A 19,351-nucleotide genomic window follows, 5' to 3' on the forward strand; every position below is an offset into this window, starting at 1 on the left:
TTTCCAAAACACTTCCTGAACAAGTCTGACATTTTTTTTTCAGTCAAAATGCCAAGCTTGGGTTTATCCTCAAAACCAGCTTGCTAAGGAAGAGAATGGATCTTGAAATGCAAAACCTGATCAATATTAATACAGGATTTCAAAGTACTGAAAATACTGGGTTTTTTCACCTAAAAAAAGTTCTGCTTTCTTTAATTTTAATAATAATTGGAAAAACCTATCAAATAAAAACTCATTTTTATTTAAAAATATATATTAGGTGTAGAAGTGAAGGAGCTCCATTGTGAGCAGTAGCTTAACAGTAGTAGGGTGGGACAACTGATTCCAGATTCATGGTCAAGGAAATCCTGTGTGTTTTAAGGAAGAGTATTTCTGATCCATGGGGACTAGCAGAGCTAGTGTGGCAGTGTCCTACCGATTTATTTAAAGGTGCCTCACCCTCTGCCTTTTGCTTTCTTTCAGCAAATCAAAGCGGTCGAGAGATACATGAGAAGGCTGGAGTTCCACATTAGCAAGGTAATGTGCTCTCCTATCGTCTTTCTTCTGCATCTGTTCCTATATTATTGAGGAAACAAACCCCTGGCTTTGTGCTACCCCTTTGTGCTGGGGAGGCCACTCCCAGATTTGCTACTTTTTTCCGTGATAGGCTGGTGGTTGGAGCCAGAGAAAGGGTTTCCACAAAGACCCCAAGGTCCAGCCGTGCCCCAAGACACTCCCACATGCTTTTAGGTACAGAGGGAACACAGGGTTGGAAACTTGCTGGGGAATATCTGTCTCACAGCATGCATATTGTCAGACTTTAGGTAGAAAGAGAGTTGCATCTGAAAGCAATTTAATTCAGCAGTTATCTCTAGCACACACAGCAGCTAGTTTGGATTTATTCCTGGATTTCACTGTTAATGCTTTTGCTGCGTGGTTTGGGGCCCACATCCACTTGAATACATTGGTGAGAATATTCACTGGAGGTACTTGTGATTTATACTAATACATTTTAGAGCTGGACAAAATCCATGGCATGTATTCTCTTACTTATAAACATATCTGCTAGTGATTAGTTGCTTTTTTGAGCCTGACAAAGGAATGAATTTTTTTTTGACAGATGAAACGTCTTTTGAGAGTAATTTGAAAAGCATTTGCGCAGCTTCAAGTCCTCTAATTATGACAACCTATCCAAACCTTTTAATTTCAGTCTTCTCTTACTCTTGGAGCCAAAAATAAAAATATAAATCATAAGGTGATAGACTGAGATTTTGTTCCCCAAGCCACCTACTCTCTTGCTGGCAACATGAATGGCAAAAATTAGTACTTGAAGAACGTTTCCATTCAAATCCTTCCCACTTCAGCCTGCTCAGAGCTGATGGTTTCTGGGTTTATAATAAGAGTGAAAAGCACCAAACGCAAGTGGTAATGCTGGTCAGTGTTACTCAGGATTGCAGAGTACATGAGTTCACTCTCCGTAACCCACGGCAACAGAGACAAAAGGAGCTGATTGTGTGGCGTTAGAGCCTACAGGCTTGGGCAGGTGGAGAAATATCTGTGTTACCAAGGATAGAGAAGCTCTTTTTCAGCAGTGCTTAATTAGGCCCACAGAGATGCCTGCTGCCTGCTGCCTGCCTCTGCTCTGTAAAGGAAGCAAAGCAAGGAAAACGAGGTGCACGACAGCAGATCCCACATACTTGGGGAGCAGATGAGCATGTCCTAGTCACACTCACATGGGCAAGAGCAGGATATCAATCCCAGACCAAGGTTCCACTCTGATGTCAGAAGTAAATACCAAGTGACAGCTATTTATAGTAGCTGTTTTTAGCTTGCTGGCTTACAAGGGAAACAAAAGTGAGTATGAGTGCAGAAAGCTTTTTTGTAACTTCAAAATGGCAAAATGTTACCTGTGTCTTCACTACCTTTTGCTGAACTCTTTCACTTTGCAAACATTCCCTGTTTTGGATAGGGTGCCCTCAAGTCAGAGGCTTCAGCCACCCGGTATCCAAGATAGCCTTGTAAAAATGGACCTAAGGCTTTGAAGCCATCAGGAAGACAAGTCCCATTCCTAACAAATTAGCAACAGCACTTTTCGTTAGAGATTAAGCAGGCTTGGAAAATGGGATTTGAAACATGCCTGGATTGTCGCATCAGGCTCATCTCTAACTCAGCAACACAAAGTCATAGACTGATGAAGCCAAGATGCTGGATGCTTTCATAGAAAGAAATTCTGCCATGAAAATCCATTACTGAGCAGGAGCACCATGGGACACAGGGTGATCTCTTGATTTCAGCGATAACAATGGAAAAAGTTATTCTAGGTAAAACCCAAATATCATCCTGTTTTAGCAGGGACATTAGAAGCAGAAAGAAGAGACAGCTTCTTCCATTCCTGTCGTTCTCCTTACCCTGATAGTCAGGTTAGAAAACCCACATCTTCTGTATCTGGCACATTTAGTTTATAAAAATATAAACCACTATATATAGCTGGTGTGTGTATATATCTATCTACACACACACACGTGTACATATATATATATATATCAGCCTATACTACTGCAGACTCTTAATGAACAACTCAGATGGAGTAAATATATATGTTCAGTGCAGGGATTAGAGGGAAAAGGGAAACCAAAGCATGAGATGTGTAAATCCATTGTCCTCTGAAGCTAGATCCAGGTGAGACTTCAAACAGTGTGTGACTATGTTTTGCGAGCACTTACAAAATATTGGGTGCCTAAGTTGTGTCAAAGGAGTGTGAGAAGATGACTAGGGAATTATTTAAATGCCTGGGGGGGTTGAAGTTCATAATACTTTTTAAATTTGACATCAGCTGTTTGTAAGCCCTTTACTTGTGCTGATTCCAAGTATTACTCCCAGTTTCTGGAGGATGGATGATAAGAATTCAAAATGTCACTCCCAGCTTCCAGTACTACCTATTAGTCAAATATTGCAACAGCCTTGATCCATGGCTGGCATTAGGGAATCAAAGCCACCGCTGACCCTGTTAAATGTGCCACTTACCACTTCCAGTTGCATTTGCCAGTGTGGGCATTGCAGTTGCCTTTTAAAGAGCTCTTCCAAAGTGAGATGTTTGAGAAGCTGGCCGCATTCCTGCCTCACTGTTATGATGGGTAGAACAGGAGCAGCAATGCTTGGAGGCATGCAGGGCAAGCAGGTGAATTGCTGGCATCTACTGTTGCTCTATTGAGATTTTTACATTGGAAGTTACTTTTGTGTTTCTCGTAGACTGCAACAGTATCACAGCTTCATTTCCTCAGCCCCTCCATTGGATATAATGGCTTGGCTGAATTTTCTTTTGATGCAAATTACTTCATTGTGTTGGTTTTATTTTGCTGGGTTTTCTGGGGTTTTTTTCAGTACACTTTCCTTGTTCCCTCTAGGTGGATGAGCTTTACGAAGCCTATTGTATCCAAAGACGCCTCTGTGATGGTGCCAGCAAAATGAAGCAAGCTTTTGCAATGTCTCCTGCCAGCAAAGCAGCTCGAGAGAGTTTGACTGAAATCAACAGGAGCTACAAGGAGTACACAGAGGTACATCCTCATCAGCTCATTCTTTTCACTCTCATGCTGTTTGAAAGCCATGGGAACTTTGCCACTATTTTCAGGGAGAGTTTCATCCAGACAGAAGAAATAAAAGCAAACTCAGCAAAGAAGAATTAGTATTTGTTGTTCTTCAGGTGAATACCTGGTGATTTACAAAGACAGGTTACATGGCTTCAAAGAGTTCCTTGAAATAACAGTTTAGACTCTCTGAGAGCAGGGTTATACCCAGGAACTGCAGCACAAGAGCAAAAGCATAAATCTGCCCCAAACCTACTTAAACTCCAACTACCTCCTTCCTGCCTGTGGATTTAGGGATGGCAGGTTGACTGGAAACCATGTGCATACGGACATTTGCTGCATCCTACCTGTTGTATTTGCTCTGATCAAAATCTACTTTGTTAAACAGGCAGTAGATGATGGACAACAGTCTAACAGTGCTGCAAACATCCTGGCACACAAACTGTGCCAACCTTCCAAAACCTGAAGGAAGAACTGGAGAGGGTCTGATACCCATCTCCCACAGTCTTCTTTTCTTAATGTAGTCCATGTTTCTTGAAAGAGTAAATCATGGTGGGAGCCACTTTGCCATAGAGCTGCTGCTGCTGGCACACATCTTGGCTGGAGAGGACCAGAACAGTGACCAGGTTACACTCCAAGGACCACAGCTTCCCTTTTGCCAGCAGGAGGATTAGCACACAGCAGCAGAGGAGCACAGGGTTGCAATGTCAGCAAAAGCAGGCAGAGCTGCCATTTTTCGGGTCAGACCTAGCTAAACAAGAAGGATGGCTCTGAGACTGACTTTATTGCAAATCATCTTTCATTTGCCTAACAGAATCTATCCTTACAAACAGACTTTAAAAAAAAAAAAAAAAAAAAAAAAAAAAAGCCCAAAGAGGGTTTGTCTGACCTCACTGTTTCCTTTTCCAACACAGAACATGTGTACCATAGAAGCAGAGCTGGAAAACCTATTGGGGGAGTTTTGCATCAAGATGAAAGGTAATTGCCTTTTCACCTTTCCCTTCTTTCTCCAAAACAGTAGCAGTTGCTGCACACATTGGTGAGGGAATCCAGACGTTCTGTGGGACATGTATTTATGAGAGGCGGGGTTTCCCAGCCCCTCACACTCAATGCTGAGCCTTCAAACCCCCAGCTTACACCCCTGCCCACTGCAAAGGATCACAGAAATGGGAACACCAATGCTTACAGACTTTCTGAGATTCTGCTTTTTGTTTTCTAGACTAATTACCTCCCACAAGGACTCCTCCCAACAGCCAAAGCAATTCAATTTTGAAGGCTGCTGTAATTTTTGCCTCTATTTCTGTAATTCTTTGAGAAGACTGGGAAATTATGTGAATTTCCATGCAGCTGAACTTGAAATTCAAAATACCTTCTCAATTTGACATCAGCTATTTCTAAGTCCTTTACTTTGCTCGTTGTGACTAATACTATTTTTGACCAAATGTGAAAACAGCAAAAAGCTGGGGATAGTTTTCCTAGATAACTCCGTGATGGCATTCACCTTTCCATTTTATTCCTTGTCTTTATGACAGGGGAATTTATGGGTTTAAATACAATGGAACCAGTTTTACCTGAAGCCTCAGTGGATCATCTGATATTGCTAATGCTGTTATCCCTTTAAGACTCAATGTCTTAAAGAAGGGATTGGGAGGGAGGGATTTTTTGGATCTTCAGTCACTGACATAAAAATAGTTCTGTAAAACAAAATCAGCATCTAAATATTCATGAACTCTTAATTCTTCACTTGAAATCTTGCCATTTAAAACATCCACGGTATTGCTCGTGAAGTTTAGAGAGCTCACAAATCTCATACAGGGTTTTGATTTTGCCTGCCTTGTCACAGTTGTTTCCTACGATTGCATTGCGTAAGATTAAGATTAATTTTAGATTAAATTAAAATAGCTACTCTGTGCTCTCATATTGGAGAAAACAATTGCAGCAGCTGTTGGAGTTCTCCTAGCTCCATCCCTCAGGTTTTAGATGAACGCACGAGGCTGAGCCAGATATTTCTGTGCAGAAACCCACAATAGAACCACAGCGTGGACATGCTGAATGAAACAGCATCACAGAGTGTATAAAGGGATTTGCCAGCTACCTTGGAGCATTTCTTTACTTGCTGTAAATGCAGTGCACAGTTCCTGACAGCAGGACATGTTGCAGAAGGTGTCACAGTGTCACAAATGGCTGGGCTGGAGAGGTCTGGCCCCTTCTCTTTTGTATGCCAAATATTCCAGCAGAGCTCAAGGACTCTGGAGAAGGGAGAAGGTACTGCACTCACGTGTGGAAGCAGAGCACAAAGCACAAACAGCAGCTGCTTCTGAACACAGTGTGCATCACATAAAGAAGCCCAAATTAGAAAACAGCAAAGAGAAACGCTGTATTAAGTATTCTCTAATTAGGGCATCTGAGATTTCTATCTAGATAGTTTTCCCTAGGAAAAGGAATCCAATAGGACAATACAGCTATTGCTATTGCTGAGGCTTGCAACAGCTCTAGCACAAAAGCTTGCAGATCACACAGCAAGTTTCCCCCTTAAGTTATACTGCAGCATATCCAGCTAACTTTAGGATCTAATTTAAAATCAAAGCATTCCTCTCCCCAAAGCTTATCTGTTCCTAGCCATTCCACTGAAAGTTATTTTTATTTTGTGCCCTCTGTCACTTACACTGAAAGCAAGCCAACCTACACAATGCTGTCAGGAAGCAGGGGAGTTGCACAGTGCTTTTATGACTGGTGTTTAAAGAAAAAAAAAGCCTAATCATTTTTCAAAATCAAGATAATAAATGTGCCAGCAGGCTTAGATAACTGGTCAGGATTAATCAGTTGTTGAAGTTTACCAGGGAAACCCGGTGTGGAAATTCCTGTATGGAATCTGTGTGTCCTGTTATGATGTACAGAAAAGTGCCCTTATGGCTGTTTGAAGTGCCAGGACAGCAGGAGGTGAAAAGGCCAGATGTTTCACTCAAGGGAGAGCAATATGCTGGCCTGACACACCAGAGGTTTTGTGACATGGAGCCCACCACCAGCAACCATGGTCCAGGAGTCCAGCACCCTGCACACCAGCAGAGGTACACGTGCTGCATGAGCTCCAGGTGGCCCTGCCTGCTTACCACAGCCACATGCTGACCCCTCAGGAGCAATCTCCTGTCCCGTCTGCTTTTACAAAAGCATGGTGTTTGAAACTGTATGATAGAGCCATTGGTTCCTGCCATTATTTTAGTCCCCAAAAGCCATTCAGTCACCAAAAACTTGTTTCCTGTGAAAGTAGTTACACCCTGTTGTCAAGTCAGCCCTAAGCCCCTTCTTCATTATGCTGAAAAGACTTGACCAGCCTGGTTGGGCCAGTCACAGCTCATAGACCTAAACATCCATATCGGGTTTTAAGCTGGAGTTTCCTCACCCTCCCACCCCGTGGACTGGGCAAAGAAAGGACCCTTTATTTTCCTCCGATGCTTTTGGTGATGTGTCCCAGCAGAGATCAAATTCACTTACAAAAGCATGCCTGGGGAGAGAGGAGCAGTGGTGGAGTGCTAGTAATCTTAAATTATTTATAAACAGTAAATAAATTAGAAAGGAATTGGTAATATGAGTTCTGTGCAAGGGCCTCTCTGCTCTGCCAAACACTAAGATGAGCAAAGAAAACTCTTTTCTGGTCAAAGAAATGGAAGAGGCAGATAAGCAGATCACAGGGACAGTCCATGACTGCATGCAGGATTGAGTTGCTCCTGCAGTACAGCTAGCAGGACTAATTCATCCCTGCAAATATAGCCAGCACTAGGGTTCCTCATACTTGCCTTGATTTTAACACACCCCCTGTATGTTCTGTTGTGGCATTCCTTTCTCTGCCACAGGCTTTGTGTGTGGCCTCAAGATGGTTACTTTGGGCACTGCAACACTAGAGGCATAGATTTAGGCTCACACAGGCAAAGCTGGGTAAGTTTTTATACCAAAACAAGTGCAATGGCTACATACTGAAGGGATCTGTGGGAAAGGAGAGGCTCCCTCTGTGGGAAAAACAACCAGCTGAATCCTAAAGAAAAGCAGGTCAGCAGGCCAGGAGAGGAGTGGTAATTCCCCTTGGATTTCAGCATGGTGCCTCAGGAAACTTTCATTTCATTTGCACAGTGCTGATATAAAAATAGCATTGTGTCCTACCTTAAAAAACCCCAAAGCCAAACATGTATCACAAGTGCTTTGCTGTGCTACTTTTCCCGCTCCGGGGAAAATGGCATTAATCTGCTATTACAGATGTCAGTCATGTTTTGTGATGCACTTACTACTGGAAGACACTCAGCTGTCATGGGAATGATAATGTTATGAAAAGGCCGAGCAGGAGCCCCCGTTGCTTGCTGTGTCTCTGTAGCGATGCACTAAAAAGGGATCTGTGTGGAAGTGTGGAGCTCGGTTGGGTTGGCGTTGAGCAGCACAACACGGCGATCAGCAGCTCGCCTACACCCCGCCATGGGAAGGGCTCTCAGCTGAGTGTCTGAAGCCAGGTGACGTCAGGAAGCTGCTTCTCCTTTCTCTATAATTATTGTATAAAAGGAAACTTTAGGCTCTCGTAGGGAAAAAAGGTGGAAGGTATAAATCTTCCATGAGCAAGAAACCACAGCCCAATGAATTTTATATAAAATAAAGAAGAAAATAGAAAATAAAGAAGAAAATAGAAAATTAAGATGGGGGGCTGTCTTGGTTTGGAGGGTGCACAGGCAGCAGTAAGAGGGGGGATATAAGCAGCAGCTGGGGGGGCTGCAGGAGGCTGTTGCTCTCTTCTGTCCAAGTGTGGCAATAGTGGCCCTGGGCACACCACTGCACCCCACTCTTGGGCTCAGCTGCATTTGGCAGCCCAGGCCCTCCCACAGCCCCTCTGTGTCTTTCCTTCTCAGGTCTGGCTGGCTTCGCTCGGCTCTGCCCAGGAGATCAATACGAGGTATGTCTGCGTGGGTTTTTTGTTTATTTAATAGCAAAAGAATCAAAAGGAAGGCAGATCTTTGCTGCTTTTTACATCACGATGAGTAAAACCTTTTCACATCAGCACCTCAATAAACAGCTATTATTTTTCCCATGGGTGCTCTGAAAAACCTTGCAGTTCTCTGTATGTCTGCTTTTGTCAGGGCATCTGTCAGAAGACCTGGATTTTACATTCAGAGAACTGGGTGATGGCTATTCAAAGAACGATGAGCTTTTTTTTTTCAGCTTTTAAAAATCTTATTTGTGACAAAAGTTTCTAATTCCCCTGGAAAAAAGCATATGCCCCATCCCATGCACGTAGGGCAAATGAGACACATCCTTGCAAGCATCCTTTGCTGAATGCATAGGCTCTACTTCATCTTAGAGCAAAGCAGCAGAAAGACACTGAATAACCATTGCTTGAGACCCAGATGTTACCTGCTGTGAGGCTGCATCAGGATCTCTGGTCATGGCAATATTTCAGAAGAGAACATCAGGAGCATGCTAATTAGAGATGGATTAAAATAAAAGCCTCCAGCTCTACCAGAACAGAACTAACCCTGCAAGAAATTTACAGTGGATTGATAGTGGATCCCCCCAGCCCGTACTTCCCAGCTGCCTCGATCATAGATTCATTTGTTCCCACTCTCATTCCCTGTGACGAATGACTCCTGCTGCTCTCATTCCTGCTTCCTCTGTGGGGTCAGTTAGTTGGTGCAGGTGTCTTCCAGCCAGCCCAAAGTGGTCTTCCTGCTCTTGATGCTTCAAACTAGGTTACTGCACTATGGATGTCATTCATTTCCATCATCAGACAGCCAAAACCTCGCAGCTGGGGAGGTCTCTGATGGGGAATGGCCAAAAGCTCACCTGCCTGGGCAGGCAGCAGATCCAGCAAGTTGCAAATGTTAGGAAAGACCAGGGGTGCTTTCATCCTGCCCTCCCAAATCTCCCTTGCCCTACCACTTTCCCTGTAAATGGAATTAAATGCCTTGAAGCTTTGTTATGAGTCATCCAGTTACATGAAGGTAAAAGCTTGGGTGAGGGGTACACTACCAAAAGGAGCAATTAGGAGAGCTGAGAGAGAGAGAGATCCTCCAGTAGGTTTTTCCTTCTGACTTGAGGAGAAGCAGAAGGGCAGCACCTCCACCACTAACTCTTCCAACCTTTCTCAGATCCTTTCCCCAGTTCTGCTTCTGATATTTGTGCACCATGAGAGCAGATTTCTCAAGAAAATAAGAGGATTTTTCTTTTTCAGATTTTCATGCGTTACGGTCGCCAGCGATGGAAACTGAAAGGCAAAATAGAAGTGAATGGCAAGCAAAGCTGGGACGGAGAGGAGATGGTTTTCCTCCCTCTCATTGTTGGACTGATCTCCATTAAGGTATGCATGCTGACTCCTTTGCCTGCCAGCAAGGCAGGACTCAAGAACCTGCCTTCTCATGCACCATCAGCAAAAACATAGAAGCAGATCATTAAACTCTTTAGAAATGAGCCACAATTAGTATTTCTGACACACCTACTAAAGTGCTGTAGTATTGTCCAGTTTAGATACAAGACTAATCAGTTTGTGAGAGCTGGGAGAGGTTTTCTTCCCAAACTTTTCTATTGCTGTTCCACTTCTTCATTGCTCCTGGCCTCCCAACACAATTATTTCCTGGCTGAAGGTCCATATGCTTTCTTTCCAACAAGCCTCCAACCTAGAGAGACCCATTCTCTGACCCCTGTCCAGAAATTGCTGCTAAAAACCATTCTAGATATCCCTGGTTAGGCAGCTTAAACAGAAGAATGTCTCAAAAGTCTTAGGGGAAATTGCCCACTTAGACACTGCGAAGACTTTATGAAAAAAAATGCAGGTGATTATAAAACCCACAACCAAAATAATCCCAAAGGTGTGAGACAGTAGGTTTTCAATGAAAGGCAAGTTGTGACACAGGGTGAGTCACTCTTTTCAATCTAACTCACAGGTTTAAGGTGCAAAGTTAGGAGAGAACCCCTTTTTTAGTACACAAGAATCCCAGTATTATTAAGGTGAATGTGTATATTCTCTTCCCTTTTTGGACTCTGTCCAAACACTTTCACATAAAAGGTTCAAGAGCTGGCTTTCAAGCAAACAGCCAAAGGCTGGTTTGTGTAGTAGCTGCATATAGAGCTGTCACTCTTGAATTTCCAGGCAAATATATCTCTAAATATGAATAGTGTGCTATTCTTACTGTAACAACATGTATGGAGGTGGTTCCTCAACAGTAGATCTGTGGAAAGCCTCACCAAAGGCCATCCTTGGTACAAACAATTACACGGCTTCAGAGTTACAGGAGAGAAATACCTGGAAGAGAGCTCCCTTGGGAATTATTAATTAGGCAGGTTACATCAGGAGATTCCCAGTCAGGAATTTGTCAACTGCTGAGAGACTCTATGCCCTCCCTGTTCTTACTCTTCCCTTGGGCTCTGCTTATTGTTAGTGCAGAAGATCAAATGCAAGACCAGACAGCCCCTTGGTCTGAGCCAGCATGGTTGTTTTTTTCTGACACCTATAAAAAACATTAACAAAACATAGAATAGTGATCATACACAACTATGCATTTCTTAAAAAAACCAAAACAAAACCACCACCACACCTCAGATTTTTTCCTTAAGTAATGCAACAAACAATCATGTTTTAGAAGCCTTTTAGCAAGGGGGCCAGGCCAGACAATCAAAACTATTACTTTGTGATTAAGGATTGCAACGCCTTGTGTGGTCCTAAATATCCTGGTTTGTGTCTCTTACAGGTCACAGAAGTTAAAGGACTTGCTACTCATATCCTTGTGGGAAGTGTAACCTGTGAGACAAAAGACCTGTTTGCAGCTCGGCCTCAGGTGGTTGCAGTAGACATTAATGACCTTGGCACAGTAAAGCTGAACCTTGAGATCACCTGGTAGTAAGTAGAAGTCAATCAATCAATCAATTAGCTGTAAAACTTCAACCAAAGAAAAAAATGGTTCATCCATGTGGGCTGTTCTCTCCATATTTTTCCCTGCTGAGGAAGACTGTCAAGGAACTGTGGCCCAAGTTTGGTATATGAGAAATAGTTCATGGTCATCCACAGTTTGCCTGCTTTTCCTGTGGTAAAGAGGGTTGTGTCTAGTTTCAGCTGTTAAATTAGGTTTGGTAAGTACTGACATTACAAGGTATGGGAAGCACTTAGTGATGATAGATCTCAGAATCGTCTAAAGCTTATACTTCTTCAAAGCTTATAAAGGGGACATGACTGAGTGCTCATATATTCTTTTTTTTTTTTTTTTTTTAATATGAAAAAAATCAGTGTAAAAATCAGTGCTGGATTTATGGATTTACACTAGCATAGCCAAGTTCAGGAGTTGGCCCATCTTTAAAAGTTGGCTTTTAAGGGCTTCATACACCACAAGAGTGATGGGAAATCTCTTGGCATTCTCTCTTCACGTTGGTCAACCTAGGTGAGCTGGTAGCCTTAGGATACAAACCCAATTCTCACTGTATTTTTATGAAATAAGTAAATGTCTTTTCTGAAGAAGCATTGACACATTTAACTTTTACAATCATGTGTGCTGTTTCTTGTAATGCAATAAACATGAAGCCAGCAATAACAGCTCCTGGTTTCCTTTATAATGCAACAGCTCTATTAATAGTTGAACACCTTTCTCATTAGTATGTGTGACACTTGGCAACTCAAATCCAAGAATACTTTTCATGTGAGAAGAATAACATCAGACTACGCTACATAAATGATTTCTGAGCGAACACTTTTATCAGAAGCAAAAACCACACTTCTGAGACTGCTGTCTAATTAACAACATTTTCTTTAAACACTTCAGTTTAAAAACTCGCTACCTCTGGGTTTTGATGTGCTAATAAACCACCTTTTCAAAAATCCTTTCTATGGACCTGAAAGTCCCTCGTGCTCAGCCTAACAACCTTTTTTTCATCCCCTCTTGTTTGTGTATCTGTAGCCCCTTTGATGTTGAAGACTTGACCCCATCCACAGGAAATGTGAGCAAGGCATCTGCTCTCCAGAGGAGAATGTCCATGTACAGCCAAGGCACTCCTGAAACACCAACCTTCAAGGACCACTCATTCTTTGTAAGCTCTGCTTGGCTTCATGTTTATGTAATGAGAAATCCTAAAGCAGTTCAAACACTGCAAACATTTCATTGCTTTGCGCGTCTAAGCTTTTTTTCCCCCTGGTTCTAGGAGGTTACCCTTACAAATACTCATAAAGCAAGTGCATTCCTAGCTGCTAATCCTAAAAGAAGGTGACTATGATCCTGCCATCTTTGAAACTATGTGGCCAATTAATGCATACCTATCCTTCTTGCCTGACTGCTATGATACTTGAATAATCCTTAAAAAATGTGTTTTCATTTTGCAACAGTAGTTAAACAACCATTATAGCACAAGTATTTTTAAGTATCCTGTAGTAAAATTTACCCCTGTACTGGAGATATTCACAGGGTGTTCCTACATTTTTGCATGAATCAAATCCTGAATGCTTAATCAGGCCACCTGTACAGAGATTAATTTTACAAGTGCCACATCCCATGCCTGTAATTTAGTACTCTGCTACAAAGCATTCATTTAACTTGCCCTTCCTCACACCCTCTTTGCTTTAAATGTTGAAGAAATGGCTGCATCCCCTGCAAGACAGGCCAAAGTTGACAATCTTAGATGCTCTTCAAGACACTTTCTTTGACAAGCTTCGTCGCAGTCGCTCTTTTAGTGACCTGCCATCGCTCAGGCTAAGCCCAAAAGCAGGGCTAGAGCTATATGTGAGTCCTGGTTTTTGTTTGGTGAAGGATTTTTTCAGTCCCTGTGTGGTATCTCCATTCCCGTGCATGCTTCATGTATTGCTCTCTGTTGCAACTCACTCATTTTGCTGACTGATTAGAGGGCAGGACATAACTGTGAGCCCATGTGGCTCTCATTAAATCAAAATTCCTCTTGGTTTCTGCAGAGATAATGATCAGAAGTCAACTCTCTGTGGGCAGAGAGCAGGGCAGGAACACAAGCCAACAGTGTTCTTAAAAATCACCTGCTACACTGATTGACGCTCTACGTTTGCCTTGTAACGTGACTTTCAGAAGCTAAAAGCATACCCATGTCAAGGGAAAGAAGGAGTAAACCTTTGTCTATGATTATGTTTAGGGATAAAAAGCTGCTGGAATACTAGAAAAAAACCCAGAAGTTTTGGACACTTAAACCTTAAGCTTAACAACATGTGAATGCCTCCAGTTCTTTCCAGCAAATTGTCAGCAAAATAGTAGTTGCCTTCCATCTGTGCCATGCATTTCTGTGAGCTGGCCGCGTAACAAAGCCAGATCTGTAGGTTAGATAGGCAGGTTGTGATTCCTATAGTGATTTTTCCCCATACATCAATCAGAGATTAATATATATATATATATTTCTGCCCTGATAATTCTGGAGTCTGTATAGGCTGGTTTTGCTTCTTAAATGATCAGTGTCCTGCTCAATACACCACCAATTTTGCTGTCTCATTTCAGCAGAAACTCATGTTGGACAGGACTCCTGTATAACTCATGTTCAACAATTGTTACGGACACCCATGCCACATGCAGGACATTGAATAAAAAGAAATAGCACGGTACTATCACCATTAAACCACCATGACACTAGAGAAACTCTTGGAGGAAACTGTGTTACATTTTATGGATTGCTACTTTAGAAGTCAGAAAATAGATAGAACAGAAATCTGTAATGAGTGGGAAAATGCAGACAAGGTGGCTTATGTACAATCCCATTAAAAAGGGCCATGGTACAGGAACTAGAGCAGTGCACTGGAAATGCTGTCTTTCTTAGAGAATATAGTAAGGTGAGCAGAATTCATGTCTCTCTTCTTGAGATCACTTCCTAGAGATCTCTGTTTAGCAGAGATGCTGAGCCCAAATTTTCCAGAAATTTCCATGCTGAAATTGAGGAGTCATGCCAGATGAAAGCGGAAGTTTGATCTGAAATATTTTTTCCATCTCTCAAGTCTTGAATGCTTCTTGAATCTTTTTCCTTGCCTTTTTCTTTCCTGGGCACATGCTGTATTTTTTTCCTCTTTCCAATGCTGCATGGAAAACATTTTCTCCCTATTATCTTTTCAGTCGAATTTGCCAGATGATGTCTTTGAAAATGGGACAGTGGCCACTGAGAAGCGGCCTCTCTCCTTCACTTTTGGTGACCTGCCTTACGAAGATGCCGTGCCCCCTGCCAACTCAGCAGAGTCCTCGTCTGCTCGTGTCAGCTCCAGCCCTGACATCACTGCGACCACCACCCAGCACCGAGCCCTCGAGTCCTCCCAGAGCTCAAGCCTAGACTGCAGCAGCAGCGACTCCCACAGAGACTCTGTTGCTGAGCCAAAGGACCTGCCATCCCACGGAGAGGGAGCAGTGGCTGAGAACAAGAACACCCCAAGGGCAGCTCCTGAAGTTTGCCAAAAAATCTCTGATGCTGGGAGCGATCGTGTCTTTGTAGAAACAAGTGTCCCGGTGTCTCTCCTGCAGGACACGGATGAAGGTTCAGAACTCAAGCCCGTGGAGCTGGATACCTATGAGGGCAACATCACAAAGCAGCTGGTCAAAAGGCTTACATCAGCAGAGACACCCCTGGCCCCAGAGAGGCTGCTGTGTGAGGGATCCATTAGTGGGGAATCAGAAGGATATAAGTCTTATCTCGATGGAAGCATTGAGGAAGCCTTGCAAGGGCTTCTCTTAGCTCTTGAGCCACATAAAGAGCAGTATAAAGAGTTTCAGGACCTGGATCAAGAAGTGATGCATCTAGATGACATCCTAAAAGTGAGTACATTTTCAGAAAATACTACCCTAAAGAAAATCTGAGCAGGTAGACTCTCCTCCCTTGCCTTGCAGACGTTAAAGTAGGCTTTCTGGAGAATAGTAGAATTCCCTGGTAGCAGATTTGCTCCTGCTTGGAGCATCCTTTCACAATGTTCCATTTTTTAACTTTTGTCAGCAGTGTGCTTATCATAGCCTTGTGTCCTCAAGCAACAGATCTTTTATCAAAACATGGGGGAAAGAGAAAAAGGTGCTATGACAGAAGGGTAATTAAATTATACCCTTCTCTGAACACTTTGTGAACCATTGTGAATCACCACTTGTGAACCCATTGCTTGTGCCATACTGGAGATCAAATACAGCCAAACTTCTGCCTTTGAAATCCGTGAGTCACATCCTTAGTGGGTGTACTTTAGCATACTACCCCTGAACTCCATGGAGGTGTGCAAAACTATGCTAGCTGAGGCCTTGTAGCCATACAAGCTGCATTTCCTAAATTGCCAAAGGGATTTAGAAGCACAAGTCTCACTGAAAGTTGCTGTCCCCATGTCACCTAGGCATGGCCTTTTCCTTTTTCCCTCATCCATTTTCATAATGAGAGACATCCTGTCATTACATCAAGATGCAGAGAATAATGTTAAAACTCGGAAGAAAAGGGGTTTGCATGTGTGTTTTTAATATGTTTACTGTGGATCACTGTGACTCATATCTCCCCCATGAACAACAACTCACGGCACTGCAAACAGTATTACTCTGCAAACAGTATTATATGGGAAATAATCATTTCAAATGCTTCATATTCATATGCAAGTTGGTCTGCTAGTCATTTAAGCCTCATCGTTCAAAAACATGGCTGAGGAGGAAGCAGGGAATCATTTATTCTCCTGCATTACCTTTGTACAAAGAAACTTTGTTAACCTCCTTATTTCCATTGGTGTTTACAGCTGCATGGTACTTTCCCAAGTTAAGTGCTTCTTTTGACAGCCTGCAGCCCCTGTTCCTTGCATTATTTATTCCTAGAGAGGTTCGAGCAGACAAAAAAGGTATCATTACTATTATTTTCTCACTTGGTACAAAGAGGTCAACTATCCAAAGGGCAGAGGGACAATGGAGACTGTTTATTTAGAATGCTTTGATCAGAAGTTACAAACAGACAGACATGGGATGGGGGCAGAGAGGATGGACGTGTGCAGACAGGATTCCTGCACACTTGAGATGGATGCCTCTACCAGATACGTTAAAGTCTGGGTGTCACCTATTGATCAGCTCGCAGACTGACACTCAGCATCACCAGCAACCATGCCGAAAGGAGCTGCATGGACTCCTCATGCAGAAAGGTTGAGCTGCAATCCAGCTGTGGCTGAAGAAACCTCTCTTGGCCATGTTAGATGAGCAGAGAAAATGGCCCACATGTTGCTGTTTGCTTTTGCTTGAAGAAGCTGCACTACCAAGCGCTGAAGGAAATGGAAGCTGAAACCATTGGTGCTGCACAAGAGGCAGGATACAGCACCCATCCTTGTCACAGATGTGTTGGGAAGTATGTTTGATCAGCTAATGACTGTACAGTCAGTTTAAGGACTCAAACATCCCACCTGCAAATGTGTGGCCATTAGTATTGTGTGCAAACGAATTGCAAATAGAACTCCAACTCCCTTCAGCTCTAGAGCAGCTGGTGCTGAATCTGAACTCCTTGAGAGGGCAATGCATTTCTTTCTGTGAGCTGAGACGATGTCATGGCTCCTGCTTGGGACTGGAGGATGTAGCTTGTACAATGGCACCAGTGGCTCATGTCTGTTTCTTATCAAATAATCACATAGTGTGAAAGATGTCGAAGTTATTGTCCCAACCAATGGAGATGATCCCTCAAGTTACATCTGATTCTTCTGGGTGACCCTGGAAGCAACTCTGTGGGCATATCTGGATGAATCGCCACACGGGGCCAGGGCCTTTCATACTTCCTACAGCAACAGCAAGGTTTCCTTTGCATTTCTTCCCTGCAGTGAGGTGGAATGGTTTCCCCCCTCTCTCTAGCACTGTTAGTTTCTGAGTTACAATACTGCCTCTCTCTGTCATCTAGGAATCTGATGCCTTATTGGCTTTTCCTTGATAATCCATTTGGCTTCAAAGGCCACAAAAGTCCTCTCATTCCATTAAAAAATGTGCAGATATGGGACCAAACTCATTCCTGGCTAAGGTCTGTTTGACTTACATCTGGAATAAATCAGGTAGTGCCATTGGATATGTATAAATTGGCTTCTGTAGCTAGAACAGCAATTAAGGAATGTGCCTTCCCCTTTCAACTTCCATTGCATTAATTGCCGTCATTCCTTTTGGAGAATGCCGAGAGCTGCGAAACTTGGATTCAAGAAGTACTTCTCATTTCTATAAAACACATTGAATTTTGCCTTTGAGGTTTTTCCTTTGGGGAAGAGAGTGGGTAGCATGAGGAGGGGAGGAGGAATGGAAGGATTTTCCCAGTTCTCAGGCTTTGATTGTATATGCAATGAATATGAAGGCTTGAAATGAAACACCCAATAAAATGAAGTTTTAAAAATAAAATGAAGAATTTGAAGTTTTAAGCTTTACCCTTTTTTGTTTTTTCTTATCTTTCTGTAGTAGCTAATATCTGGGGTTTTCATTGGTTCGTTCTGCCTTTGCAGTGCAAGCCAGCAGTAAGCCGAAGCAGGTCCTCCAGTTTAAGTCTAACAGTTGAAAGTGCTTTAGAAAGCTTTGATTTCCTGAACACCTCTGACTTTGATGATGAGGATGGTGGTGGTGTGGAGGTTTGTAATGGTGGAGGAGGTGCAGACTCGGTATTTTCAGATACTGAGATTGAGAAGAATAGGTAAGTTTGTAGTACCTGCCAGCTGCGCTTATGCCAAACTGACACCCTGGCTCTTTGTCACTAACAGGGGATCCTGGTGCACAATTTATTCAAGGAAGACTGACTAATCCTTGATGACTTTTAGGGTCAGAGGGCTCCCCATGGCTGCTGCATACAAAATCTTTAGTTTCCAGGACCATTTTTTTTCCCCCTGTTCAAATATATGCAGTCTGTCCTCCAAAGGAGAAGGGTTAATTAAATTAAGCTGACATCAATACTGGCAGAGCCTCTTCCTTGACATAGGTTTGGACCTGGCTTTCCTTGGATGTAATTACTAATTCCTCTGTGGTTTTTCCCCCCCTCCCTTTGTCTTTTCTCTCTAGCCGAATGAGTCTTTGCAGTGGATTAAGCTTGTCAGTAACAATAACACAGGGCCAGATTTAAGCAGCATGATGTAGGTTTCCTTTGGAATGTAAGAGTGATGGCTGGTACTCTGTTCATGGCCCTGCGTGTTACCTGCCCTTCTTTCATCACTTTTGGTCTTTCTGAGAAAAAAAAAAAAGCAAAAAAAGAGAAAAAAGCTGTGGTGTTGTGCCGTGGCCTGCCATTGTGGTGTGACTTTAAGATGCTGTGCTTCGATCATTAGATCTTAAAAGCATGTTTGCATCCTTTGAGCTGACACGATGCCCAGCAGGCACGTAAGCGGCACTAGAGCTGGAAAAAAAGAAAGGAACACAGTTCCCTCACACCCTGTGCTTTCCAACCAGGGAGCTGTACTACTCACAGCTTGCTTAAAGCAATTTGAATGCAACCAGCAACCACCATGCAGTTCCCATCATCTCATGTCCTCATTCCAGAATAAGACTTGGTGGGAAAAAAAATTTGGGAAATTGTGTTGCTTGCTAAACTGGCACTCTGACCTCAGTCCAGTCTGTGCTGATTTGAGGATGTAGCTTCAACCAGTTAAAATAGAAATTAAAATTTCTTTTTTCCACTCTGGCTCATCCCAGACAGTGCAGATTCCCGCTTCCATTTTTAGATGTGTAAGTGTGTGACTCAGTGTAAAGACTGCAAGTGTTGAAACTTCTGAACTTGTAGCCAAACACACTTGCCATCTGGGGACTGACCTCAGGCTTTGCATTTAAACACAGGGAGGATCATTTGTACAGCAAGACAATATTGGAAATAATGATTTAAAACACAGTAAG

At 42.9% G+C, this 19,351-nt stretch overlaps 1 protein-coding gene across 6 annotated transcripts in view; it reads left to right on the forward strand.

Annotated features, from left to right (window-relative positions):
- Window positions 1-19,351, forward strand: part of RIPOR2 (RHO family interacting cell polarization regulator 2) — a 68,914-nt gene that overhangs the window by 37,552 nt on the left and 12,011 nt on the right. For 4 of the 6 annotated variants that reach the window (XM_032120446.1, XM_032120428.1, XM_032120454.1 and 1 more), the window contains exons 6-15: window positions 463-516; window positions 3,384-3,533; window positions 4,478-4,541; window positions 8,450-8,493; window positions 9,769-9,894; window positions 11,282-11,430; window positions 12,479-12,608; window positions 13,148-13,294; window positions 14,633-15,322; window positions 17,980-18,164. In XM_032120446.1, the coding sequence (XP_031976337.1) occupies window positions 463-516; window positions 3,384-3,533; window positions 4,478-4,541; window positions 8,450-8,493; window positions 9,769-9,894; window positions 11,282-11,430; window positions 12,479-12,608; window positions 13,148-13,294; window positions 14,633-15,322; window positions 17,980-18,164 (1,739 nt within the window). The remainder of the gene's footprint in view (window positions 1-462; window positions 517-3,383; window positions 3,534-4,477; window positions 4,542-8,449; window positions 8,494-9,768; window positions 9,895-11,281; window positions 11,431-12,478; window positions 12,609-13,147; window positions 13,295-14,632; window positions 15,323-17,979; window positions 18,165-19,351) is intronic. The other 2 variants (XM_032120472.1, XM_032120436.1) reach the window with 1 other exon arrangement.

Source organism: Corvus moneduloides, chromosome 1, assembly GCF_009650955.1.
Source record: "Corvus moneduloides isolate bCorMon1 chromosome 1, bCorMon1.pri, whole genome shotgun sequence".
NCBI classification, from domain to species: domain Eukaryota; kingdom Metazoa; phylum Chordata; class Aves; order Passeriformes; family Corvidae; genus Corvus; species Corvus moneduloides.